The 12,552-nt window shown below is 32.7% G+C and overlaps 1 protein-coding gene across 1 annotated transcript in view; it reads left to right on the forward strand.

Annotated features, from left to right (window-relative positions):
• LOC132738095 (eukaryotic translation initiation factor 5B-like) overlaps positions 1–6,617 on the forward strand; it is a 76,665-nt gene extending 70,048 nt beyond the window's left edge. The window contains exon 23 of the mRNA XM_060725523.1: positions 4,844–6,617. Coding sequence (XP_060581506.1) covers positions 4,844–4,951 — 108 coding nt within the window. The 3' untranslated portion in view covers positions 4,952–6,617. The remainder of the gene's footprint in view (positions 1–4,843) is intronic.
• The last annotated feature ends 5,935 nt before the right edge of the window (positions 6,618–12,552 follow it).

Here is a 12,552-nt window from a genome sequence, read left to right on the forward strand (position 1 = left end):
ATGCGTTATTTGCATGTTTATTAAGTTCACGGAGTTCATCAACACTGTTGTCTTGTTTACAGGTCTATTTTGTATTTTAATATAATATAGTGTAATAGTGCATTACGGGTTGTTGGCCACGTACAGAAGGCTTATACCACAAGATTTCTAACTGTAATTGCGTGAATTAAGATGATCTGAAATTTATGTACGGGATAACCCCCGTTAGGATGCATCCCTAATGCTAGGTACTTTATGATCCGATCAAATACGGGAGTTTATTTTGACACTCGGATTTAATAGGTTTTTTTTGTGTCATTAAGTGTTCATTTAAGTTTTACCTAGTCTGGTGATTCAATAACCACAGGTTATTAAGGTGCACGCAAATTAACTGATATTGCCCATTTTAAGCTTATTTGTTGAGTTTTCAAATTTACTGATATTGCCCATTTTAAGCATATTTGTTGAGGTTTTTATCCATTTTTTGTCTGAGGTGATTTAAAATCTTATCCATGCATAGACTTTTATTAAGATGTTACATTAAGAACTGTTGATATAAAGAAAAAAATTGCATAAGATATAGTAAAATTTAATTTGTTATCAAAATCAGAGTGTTAAAAATGGCAGCATATATATCCCATTTTAAAGTCATAAAATAAATCAGATAAGGGTATATTAAACAACTGACTTGCCGAAAAAGTTATTAAATAACAAAAAATTGCCAGAAATCGTTCGGCTTTCATTTTAAAGCAATTTGTATAAATACCTATACATGTAAATAAGAATAAGAACTCTCAATTATAAGGAATCATATCGAGTATATGAAAATTATATAAACATTATTTGAAAATGACTTCATTGTTGTGCACTGTGTTGAGATTTAACAACATCATATCAAACCTATGATATTCAAGATGTTTGAAATTTCTTTTTAACCTAATCTTTGTAACACAGTCTATAAAACCTCTGACATACTAAAAGTTTCTGATGAACATGTTGGCAAGGCATTATATAGGTTGATCTATTACATTAAACAATTGGGTTGATAAATTACACAAGTTGGTGAGTTACATTATGTTTATACCACTAGAGATGTATAAAGACTTACTATGGTCGACTTTCATGCTACTATACTTGTCATTATATGACATGGGAGCATATTTAGTTTGTATGTTGTACATAGGTATACAAAACATACATTAGTCAATGTAACGTACAGATTGTTACTACTGACCTACATGTGTCTGCTATTTGTCTATGATGTCATATCCTGTTATATAGACTAGTAAATTGTCCGGGTTATAAATTGTCTCATTTTTTGGTCTTAAATCACAGACAGTGCTTAAGTAATAGGCAACATTTTAATTTTAAATTAAGGTAAAGAAGCACTGACCTGTCTTAATTTCTAATCTATCATTTCTGGACTCTGGTATTCCTTTAGCAATGGTTTGAACCAAACATAATTTACATAAATGATTCATTCTTGCCTGTTTCATCCAGACATTGTTACCACACTTTGGTTACATGTTTTTGTTCAAGGACTTGAACACCTTGATTTTGAAAAAAGAAAATTGAGCCCCATCATGACAAAACCAACATAGTAGGTTTGCGACCAGCATGGATCCAGACCAGCCTGCGCATCCGCGCAGTCTGATCAGGATCCATGCTGTTGGCTTACAAACCCTTAACAAGTAGAGAAACTGACAGCAAACAGCATGGATTCTGATCAGACTGCGCGGATGTGCAGGCTGGTCTGGATCCATGCTGGTTGCAAACCCATTATGTTGGTTTTGTCATGACGCGGCTCAAATGAACCCAAACATAATTATTGAATGGCTCTGGCCTCAGCCTGCTGGCAGCCACAGATTGTACACATGTTACCACATGTACCAGTGCAGACGAAGATAATACAGCATGGATCTGTGCTGTCTGATTATGGTTTGCACTTTTAAGTTTAATATAAATTCTGAAATGTTTGTGTGGTTTTGTCTAGATTGAAAGATAGACAGCACCATTTAAAATGTTCAATATTGTAAGGGTTAATATAAAATGAAAAAATTATTTACAGATCAGGAAATAAATTTTAAGGGGTGAAAGATAGTATGGTTTGTAATTAGAAAATAAATAAAACTTTATTAATTTAAAAAAAGAGGAAATAAATTCTATAATAGAAATACTTGGAAATTTATTTAACCGAACAACAGACCGAGTTTAAAAATTAACCCAGACTGTATATATAATGTAGACTGACCATAAAGTTAAATGTAAGCTGCTGAAGTTAAATCATTTTATACTGAAATCTATGTAATAAACAACTGACAGTTTCTGCCAATTCTAGGCAGGGCAGATCTTATTTAACAAAACAAGCTTTTGGGATGACGTAAATTATAAGGAAAGTAAGTATATTGATTGAAAGGTGTCTTTAAACTGATGCAACTTTGAAGAAGGTGAAAAGGCCGTGTTTCCTCAGAATGTTTATCTTATGATTCCATTATTTCTATAACATGATAGGAGACTGGACTGATGGTGGTAGGCAATATGTTTAATTTCATGAAAACACTAATTGTTCAGGAATTCTCTACAGGTGCCAGAAATATCAGGCAAGGTACACAAACCAGGCTCAAAATAGAACCAGTGTTTATTGTGAATCTGCTGATATCTCGCCTGACCTGTTTCCTAATTCCTCTACAGTAGCTAAATCATAGAATTACCATCATCTCGTTATAGCTTCGTCTTGTCTTTATTTGCCTGGCCACATAAATGTCTGTTGTATGTAAAATGTTAAAATTGACATGATATATGTAAATGTTAGTGAAATATTGAAGTGGAGGAACTCTGACATTTCATGTTCTTGTCCTTTGATGGGTCTATCCTTTCATGAAAACATTTGTCCCAGAACATAAATCTTACTCTAAAATCCATTTAAATATAGTTACATAGAAATAAAATTATATAATAATGTATAAAATCACAATTTCCCACAGCACATATTATACAATTGTCAATTCAAGCGGCATATTTACCTTGTAGTCAAAAAGTATGACAAACAATCTTGTATTATAGACACAGCTCGGTAATAAATGTCCAAGTGTTTTATAAACTAAACACTATTCTTCCTGTTATTTTATTTAATGCAGGATAAAAAAACATTGTTGACTAGAAATAATCTTGTTTGTTTTTCGTTGTATATATTTGATATAATTATATAATTTGTATAGATTTGGTGCACAAGCATCTTTTAGATTATAATTATCATTCTTTAAAATTGAACACAGTTAAAAAATGGAATTTGCTCAGAAATACTCTAATACATTTTTTTTTGTTTTTCAAATAATGATTATACTTTTTATTACAAATTTGTGATTCCTGTCAGTTAAAATATGCATATTAAGTTTTTTAACACATGCATCTTATTCTATAATTTAATAAGTAGAAGTTAACTGTTACAGCATTGTAAGTTTGTAAGGAAAAGTGTATGTTTAGTTAATTGTTATTTTTATTGTAAAGTCATTTGTACCTGACTATAATTATTATGGTATATAGGGAACTTTACTAATACTAAGAACTAATGCAGAATCCAGAAGCATTTATTATATAAGTAACTGCCGATTTCTGTACAACTAAAATTATGTATAAGAAATAGATATATATCGTATGAACAAAGGAATGACTGTTTAGTTTGCCAAAGAGGTTATATCAAAATTCCAGAGCTTTTATGTAGAACAAAGGATTAATCTGGTAGAAAACAGAAAACCTTGTTTATACCTACTATTATCTAAAACACCTGGAAAGTTATTATATTATACTTCCAGCATTTTATTAATATGGCTGAAAAACGAGTACAAGTTAAAAGGGATTTTACTGTAGTGTCATTTTTAACACCCGTAGCAAATTGATTTTAACTGAGTGAGGCCAGGTGGGCCAAGATGTGAATATATGCATGTATACCTATCTGAAGATATTTACCTATTATCTGCTTATGAATACATTGATGACAGTGGTAATCTATTCAAATTTTATGCAAATGAGATTCAGTGATAGCTTGTATCAGTCCATATCAGGAAAGTTAATGAGTTTGCCGGTGAATGAAATCTTTAGCTAGTCCTGACGTACTCATAAAAACTTTATGAATGAAAAGTGTTAAACAAGGAAATAGGAGGGCCAGAAATATTTTCTATGTTTACTTTGTCATATGCTAATGCAGTAATTTAAATGTCATCAGTTCATATTGTTGTCTTTGTTTCTGTTTTTTTTCTTGGGGCCCAACATGTATGTTTCCTGTGTGTGGCGTGTGTTTTGCATAATTAAACTTATTTGAACAGATACAAATTACCATAATTAAACTGGCTTGAAAGCCTCAAAATTAAAACTCAAACATTTGTACCATATCAATTGTAAATACATTTTGTACATGTATATGAATACAGTACATCCCCCACCCCAACTGTCTTAAAAAGCATCAGTGGACATTTGCCCCCTTTCCCCCTACACCCTGTTCGAACATTTGCTTAAGTGTTTGTTTCAATAAAAAGGCAAAAATTAATGAATTGTTATTGAAATAAATGCATAATAATATAAAAGTGATTTATAGGGGACAAATGACCTTGGGGGTCAAGTGTCCATTTACCCAAATATATACCTTTAAGACAGTCTAAGGAGTAAGGGATTGTCAGTCACCTTGAGTTATTATGTAATCATCACACTTTAATTTGCTTTTTGTGTGTTTTGGTCATTTGTTCACAATCTTGACCCTAAACAAGGGGACAGGGTCACTTTTATTTTATTTGTAAATGTTCACAGGGAGTCTATTATATTCTTAACACTGTGCAAGTATTGAAATGATATTGTTGTGATATATTTTCAGATATCAAGAACCTCAATAGATGCAGTGAAAGACCATTTCCGAGATGAAATGACAAAACAGGACTGGGCATTAATGGTTGAGCTGAAAAAACTGTTCCAAATATTATAATATTTGACCGAAATATTGAGACACATATTTTTTGCTGAAACAGAAGTGACATGTATAGAATTTGAAGCAATCTGTCGACAGTTCCAGCTGCTGTCACCCAGAGAGCTTAACAAAAGATATGTTAGAAATAGTTTGTACTGTATTGTACAATGAAACATTGTTAAAGGGTGATTATGAAATATTTATAACATGAAGCTTGTTTTTAGCTCACCTGAGCTAGCTCAGGGTGAGCTTTTAGGGTCGTCTGTTGTCTGTCCGCATTTGTTCGTCAACACTCTAGTGGTCACATTTTTGCCTCAATCATCATCAAACTTTGTCAGGGTAATGGCTTGGATGAGTTTGAACATAGGTCATCTCGGATGAAAAACTAGGTCACAGGACCTAAAAATAGAAAATTCTTGTTACCACTCTAGTGGCTACTGTTTTGATCCAAATATCCAAAGTTTGTTTTGATGATTTCGAATATGACCGGTCAAAAACTAGGTCACACCGCCCAAATATGGAAAAAAAAACCTTTAGTGGTCACTTTGTTGACTCAATTGTCATCAAACTTGGTCAGGATGCTTGTCTAGATAATTGCTGAGATGAGTTCAAACATGGGTCTTCTCGGATGAAAAACTAGGTCACAGGAGCTAAAAATAGAAAAATCTTCTTCACACTAGTAGCTACTGTTTTGATCCAAATATCCGGGAAATTGGTCTGCAAGTTTATTTTGATGATTTCTAGGTCAAGTTGAAATATGCGTCACCTGGGATCAAAAACGAGGTCACACTGCCTAAATATAGGAAAACTTTGTTAACACTCTAGAGGTCACATAAGTAATTGCTCGGATGAGTTAGATTGGTCAGGTGAGTGATCTAGGGCCATCTTGGCCCTCTTGTTTATAATAATCATGAAGTTATATTGGTCTTAATATTATGTTTAAGTCCAATATAGGAGTTTTGTTTTTCAAGCTTTAAACACATGCTTGTTATCCCCGTCATTAGATTTGGAAAGATGGTATTTAAATGGTTTTTCTGTCCGTCTGTGAGTCTATCAGAATCCATATGTTAGAAATTGTTGCCCATTTTTCCATTAAATTTGGTCAGGAATATGAATAGGATGATTAAAAGGGGATCACTAAGGTTCATAAAAAAAATTTACAAAGTGGTTTTGAATTGAAAAAAAAGCTTCTTTTTTTAGGGGGGGGGGCTGTATTTTACAGTTGGTTAATCACATTGTTATGACACTCAGGATAATGATAGATCACAAGATCAGTTGCCACAAGGCATTACACAATTTTTGTAAAACTTTTTCAATGTCATTATTATTATACAAAATATATCTCAAATATCAAAATGATATCATTCACTATCAGAGCCATTTTTCACTTGACTGTTCAGTATTATGGGGTTTGTATCATTATAAGTAGATATACCAAACTCATTTTCACTACAATTTTGTTTATATTGATAACTCAAATGGCTTCAGTCAAGTGATTTGTATCATTATAGCTGGGGATATCAATTTGGTGAATTTGCTTATTTATAGCATATGTCATCTTAACATAGTCATAAAATCAGGATTCAACAGTTTGTCAAGGGTTATAAATCTATTTTACATTTTATGAGAATGGCCTCCCTTTATACATTGGTATAATTTTGCTGAAAGGTTAAGTTGTGATAAATTTTCTTTGACCGTTTTTTTCCCTTACATCTGATTCAGAAATAATGATGTGTTAGTAGTTTGATGACTTGTAGAGAAATTGGTACTGGTTAGTTATCAAAGAAAGCAAGTAAGATAGTCCATCCATTGAAATATGTCCATTATTGTGTTGAAATTGTCACATGAAACTGACAAAGAAACCTTGACAATTGGTGGATGACAATTTTATTAAATTCCATTTGCTGCCTTTCATTGACAGTATGTAGAGAAATACTGGTCATAAAAAAAATGCCCTGCCTATTTATGACTGCAATACTGTTGCCATTTTGAAGTATTAGTATGTTTATTTTCTTTATTTAAGTGACATTATGCTCATTTTTTCACTGTCAAGTTCAGCTGAATTGTCTATGTATTTCAAAAATTTTGATTGTTTTAATGATGATTGACCAACAGTTGATATTTGAAAGTCTTCAGGATAAATATAGATCTGACCTAGATATAAAAAGACTGCCCCACTCTGTATTTTAATAAAAAAAATAAAGAGGAGATACCTCGAGAGTATAGAAATGTCTTTAGGTCATGTGAGTTATTTATCATTCATGCATAGTAAATTATAAAATTGAAAGGAAGAACAGTATGGGAAATTGTAAACTTTTTTTTACTTTGACCTCTTCATTTACTATTTATCCTTGGATGGGCATAATGTCACTTTAACACAAAATAAATGTACATCAAGTGACTGTATCTCCTCTGATCAAATGAGAACCATTCAATATAAAACTGATGAGCAATGATTGTTCTACCTTAATGATCAAATAAAAGTCATGACACATTTTATTCATATTCTCACTTCACAGTGCATAAAGTTCTCATTTGGAAACAAAACAAGATATTATTATAACAATGAAATAAATAAATGAAAAAGTGTGAACTTAAAATATATTATGTGATATTATTTAATTTGTTTACATCTTGGACAACAGTATATATGTTACATTTGTTTATTTTTATGTCTATTTAAGGAGAAACTATGATATATTATTGGTATTATTTCAGTGTCCGATTTAACCTCATTTTTCACCAACAAGGGTTAATGCATGACGTAAAAAGGTTCTGGCTTAATAAAGGTCATGGTTCTATTATAAATTATATATGCATCAAATGTTGAGTCCTTTAATTCTTTTACTTTTAATAATAAGTTACTTTTTGTTTGCTATAAGCTTATAGGCAAACTTTCAAATCTTTTCCTGAAACCAATTTCAGTAGTAAGCAATGAGAGCAAAGTTTTTGCTCAAGGAAACAATGGCTTGCACCTGTTAGGGTTTGAACCAATATGACTAGCAATACTTAGATTACTAGTCAGACGCTTTAACCACTGTGCTGCAGCAGTTAGTAATATTGACCAGTTTTAAAATATTTCCAGTAATGTATGAGTTACATTGTACATAACTTGTAACTTAATATGGAAGAAACATTCATTGTTGTGGAAGATCCCACAAATATGTTCCAATTTACAAAATAATCATTAACAGTTTAATATTTAACTTAACTGACATGTGTACATAAAATGTGTTCTTGAATATAACACATTATTCTGTCATAGAAACATGTTGTTCTTCAGCATGACTTTCTTGTTCTGAGGTTACTATATTAAAAAAAATATATAAAGTACATTGTATTTAACATAAAATTTGCTTAATTTATGCTAAATTGGCCTGCTTTGAATTATGTACTGTCTGTAAGTGTATTGTAAATGATTTCAATATTGAAGTGCTTATGTTCATATTAAAGTGCTTAAGTTTAGCAATGAAATGTACATATTACTGTTGGAAGTGCTGACTAACTATAGGCACATGGTATGATAGTGAACAGGGTTTAGAGATGAGTGAGCTAATACAAGAGATGTAAGTTGTGAAAATATATGTATAAAACCATGTTTGCTTTATTATTTGTTTTGACAAGAATTTATTTTCTTGTAAATTTAAAAGTATACATTTATGTTGATGAAAGTCTCTTCTTTCTTTTTTGGTGCATGAATAAATAAAAGAAAAAAAAATCTCAAACTATTGATTTTGTTTTGTTGTTTTTAGATTGTATGAACACGTTTTTGATATGAGATTTAATGACGGCTTGATGTCCGTTGTCTGTGCATGCTCTGCTGCACAATGGCAGTTTTATTTTAGCCCAGCTAACCACTTTGTGGTCATGGTGAGCTTTTGATTACCTGATGATGTCTGCCATTTATATGTGAATCAGATGCAATACAAGTTTCATTTCATATTTGATCAAGCATTTTTATACCCCCGAAACGAAGTTTGGGGGGGGTATATAGGAGTCACTTGGTGGCTGGTCGGTCCAGACGTCCGTTGCATTTTCCTTGTCCGGAGCATAACTTGAAGACTAATAACTAATGGTTCGAATTCAATACAACTTCATAAAATGGTCAAGCACATTGAGAGGAAGTGCAGTGCACAAGAACCATAACTTTATCATTACTAATTACAGAGTTATTGCCCTTTGTTACTTTTCCTTGTCCGGAGCATAACTTGAAAACTTCTGGTTGGAATTCAAAACAACTTCATACAATGGTCAAGCAGAATAAGGGGAAGTGCAGTGCACAAGTACCATAACTCTATCTAAAGTAATTACAGAGTTATTGCCCTTTGTTTCTTTTCCATAGCTTTCTTTTGTCCGGATCATAACTGGAAGACTAATTGTTGGAATTCAATATTACTTCATACAATGGTCAAGCACATCGAGAGGAAGTGCAATGCACAAGAACCATAACTCCATCTTGACTAATTACAGAGTTATAGCCCTTGGTTACTTTTCCTTGTCTGGAGCATAACTTGAAAACTACTGGTTGGAATTCAAAACAACTTCATTCAATGGTCAAGAACAATAAGGAAAAGTGCAGTGCACAAGAACCATAACTCTATCTAAAGTAATTACAAAGTTATTTTTGTTACTTTTCCATTGCTTTTTTGTCCGGAGCATAACTTGAAGACTAATGGTTTGAATTCAATACAACTTCATACAATGATCAAGCACATTTAGAGGAAGTGCAGTGCACAAGAACCATAACTCCATCTTGACTAATTACAGAGTTATTGCCCTTTGTTACTTTTCCTTGTCTGGAACTACTGGTTGGAATTCAATACAACTTCATACAATCGTCAAGTGCAATGAGAGAAGTGCAGTGTACAATAACCATAACTCTATCTTCAGAATTTGTAGAGTGATTGCATTTGTTCCTTATCCGGTGCATAACTTAAAAACTAATGTTTAAAAATTCAATGCAACTTCATACAATGATCAAGCGCAATGAGAGGAAGTGCAGTGCTCAAGAAGCGTAACTCTTTCTGGACTTATTACAGACTAATTCAATAAAACTTCATCAATAGTCAACCACATTGAAAGGAAATGCAACATACAAGAACCACAACTATCTTTAATTGCCCACACTCATAACTCTATTTCAATTCTTTTGTAAGGTATTCTGTTACTAGTATCTTCCTCATTTCTGAAGCAGTCTTACGGGGGTATTAATCACATTTAGTGATAGTTCTAGTTTTTTCTGAGAAACAACTATACCCAGCGTGCGTTATTAAGCATAACCTTGTAGCACACTTGTTACAAAAGTTGTATAACTCTTAGTCCCAAGTGATTAAAATCCCCTCCCCAACGACCATTGGGTTTTCTTAGTTTATATAGACTTACAGGAAAACACTGGGAAAGTACATGGCCTGGAGTTTGGGCATGAGGCAATGCCTAGTGGACCTTTCCTACATTTTGTATAATTATTAGCTCGACTATTCGATAAGAATAAGTAGAGCTATTGCAGTCACCCGAGCGTCGGCGTCGGCGTAACCACTTATGTTAAAGTTTTTGTAATAGTTCAAATATTTTCAAAGTTCATTGACATATGGCTTTGAAACTTTGCACACTTGTTCACCATCATGACCCCAACCTGTAGACAGGAGGAGGTAACTCTATCAAGCATTTTGACAGAATTATGCCCCTTTTTCGACTTAGAATTTACGTTAAAGTTTTTGTAATAGTTCAAATATTTTCCAAGTCCATTGACATATGGCTTTGAAACTTTGCACACTAATTCACCATCATGACCCCAATCTGTAGACAGGAGGAGGTAACTCTATCAAGCATTTTGACAGAATTATGCCCCTTTTTCGACTTAGAATTTATGTTAAAGTTTTTGTAATAGTTAAAATATTTTCAAAGTCCATTGACATATGGCTTTGAAACTTTGCACACTTGTTAACCATTATGACCCCAACCTGTAGACAGGAGGAGGTAACTCTATCAAGCATTTTGACAGATTTATGCCCCTTTTCGACTTAGAATTTACGTTAAAGTTTTTGTAATAGTTCAAATATTTTCCAAGTCCATTGACATATGGCTTTGAAACTTTGCACACTTGTTCACCATCATGATCCCAACCTGTAGACAGGAGGAGGTAACTCTATCAAGCATTTTGACAGAATTATGCCCCTTTTTCGACTTAGAATTTACATTAAAGTTTTGTAATAGTTAAAATATTTTCAAAGTTCATTGACATATGGCTTTGAAACTTTGCACACTTGTTCACCATCATTACCCCAACCTGTAAACAGGAGGAGGTAACTGTATCAAGCATTTTTTACTATCAAACACTTAGAATAGTCGAGCGTTGCTGTCCTACCGACAGCTCTTGTATAAATCATGGTCCTAGGAACAAAAACGGTATGACAGGAATTCTGCCTTGTATGATTATGACGAATCTCGGCCGTCATGGACCTTCTATATGCTAACTGATATATTGATGTATAATTATATGTATATTAATGTGATATATTAAAAAAATTGTTTTTTGGAAATTCTTGGCATGTTTCTGACTCGGGCTGAAAACGTGTGATATGATAGTTAGAATTAGGTTGTTGTGTCGAACAATTTATATAGTCAACCAAGCCAATCGAAAGTTTCGTCACGCAAAATCCATTCTAAATGGTATAGGATTGGCCAAGATACTTTACTTTTCTCTTGGCCATTTAAAGACATTAAATATGGTTGCGTGACACTGAATGTTATGTAATGCTTCTGAAATAAATGCAATCATGTAGTGTCTGGGAAACATAATTCCAAATTCAACAAAGAATTGTGTATGTTTGTCAACAATTTTAATTGTTTTTTTTTTTTTCTTCTTGGATACATCCAGATGATTCAGTACTGGATATAATGCGAATATAAATGTGAATGACCTTAACAAATATATTCAAATTGTAGCCTCTATTAAAATTGGAGGCATCGTTTTGCCTTGACCTGATTTTAAAATCTATAAATAGTGTCTAGAATTAAGTGACATATTGATTGCATGTCGTACAGCACTCCTAGCATGGCTTATCAAGGTTAACTTACACCCATTGGACGTGTGTTTGCATAAAGTTATGTAAATGTATTGTTTATCAATATAGCACTTTAACTAGGTCACTAGGTCATGTGATTCATTACAAATCCACAGCTGTGACATGAAAACGCAAAATGAATGAGTTTGTCCGTTTTGTTACAGATCGATCTAGATCGTGGTTTTGCAGCAGCTGGTGTGTGGTCGTAGGATTGCATTGGTCTGACCTTGACATTCAGAGATAATCAATGAGTTTCAGCTTTTCACTAGATACCTTAAACCTCCCATTCTGACACATTTCCTTCCGGAGAGATAATATGTGACCATTAGACATTGTTACTAGAATTCCTTTAATTAAAGGGACTCCACTGAGGTTTAAAAGCCTAAAAACATAACATTTGAATTTCTTACATAAATGAGCTGGGGCACTTTAAACAGAAATATATGCAAAGATAGTTATAAAATATACTTTAAAATAAATTGAAAATCGTTTTTTTTATCCTTTTCTTAGCCCGATTTGAAACGCTTTTCATTTTGGGTTATTTTTACAATTTGA

This window comes from Ruditapes philippinarum, unplaced genomic scaffold (assembly GCF_026571515.1).
Source record: "Ruditapes philippinarum isolate M1 unplaced genomic scaffold, ASM2657151v2 ctg615_1_1_1_1, whole genome shotgun sequence".
In the NCBI taxonomy this organism is placed as follows: Eukaryota; Metazoa; Mollusca; class Bivalvia; order Venerida; family Veneridae; genus Ruditapes; species Ruditapes philippinarum.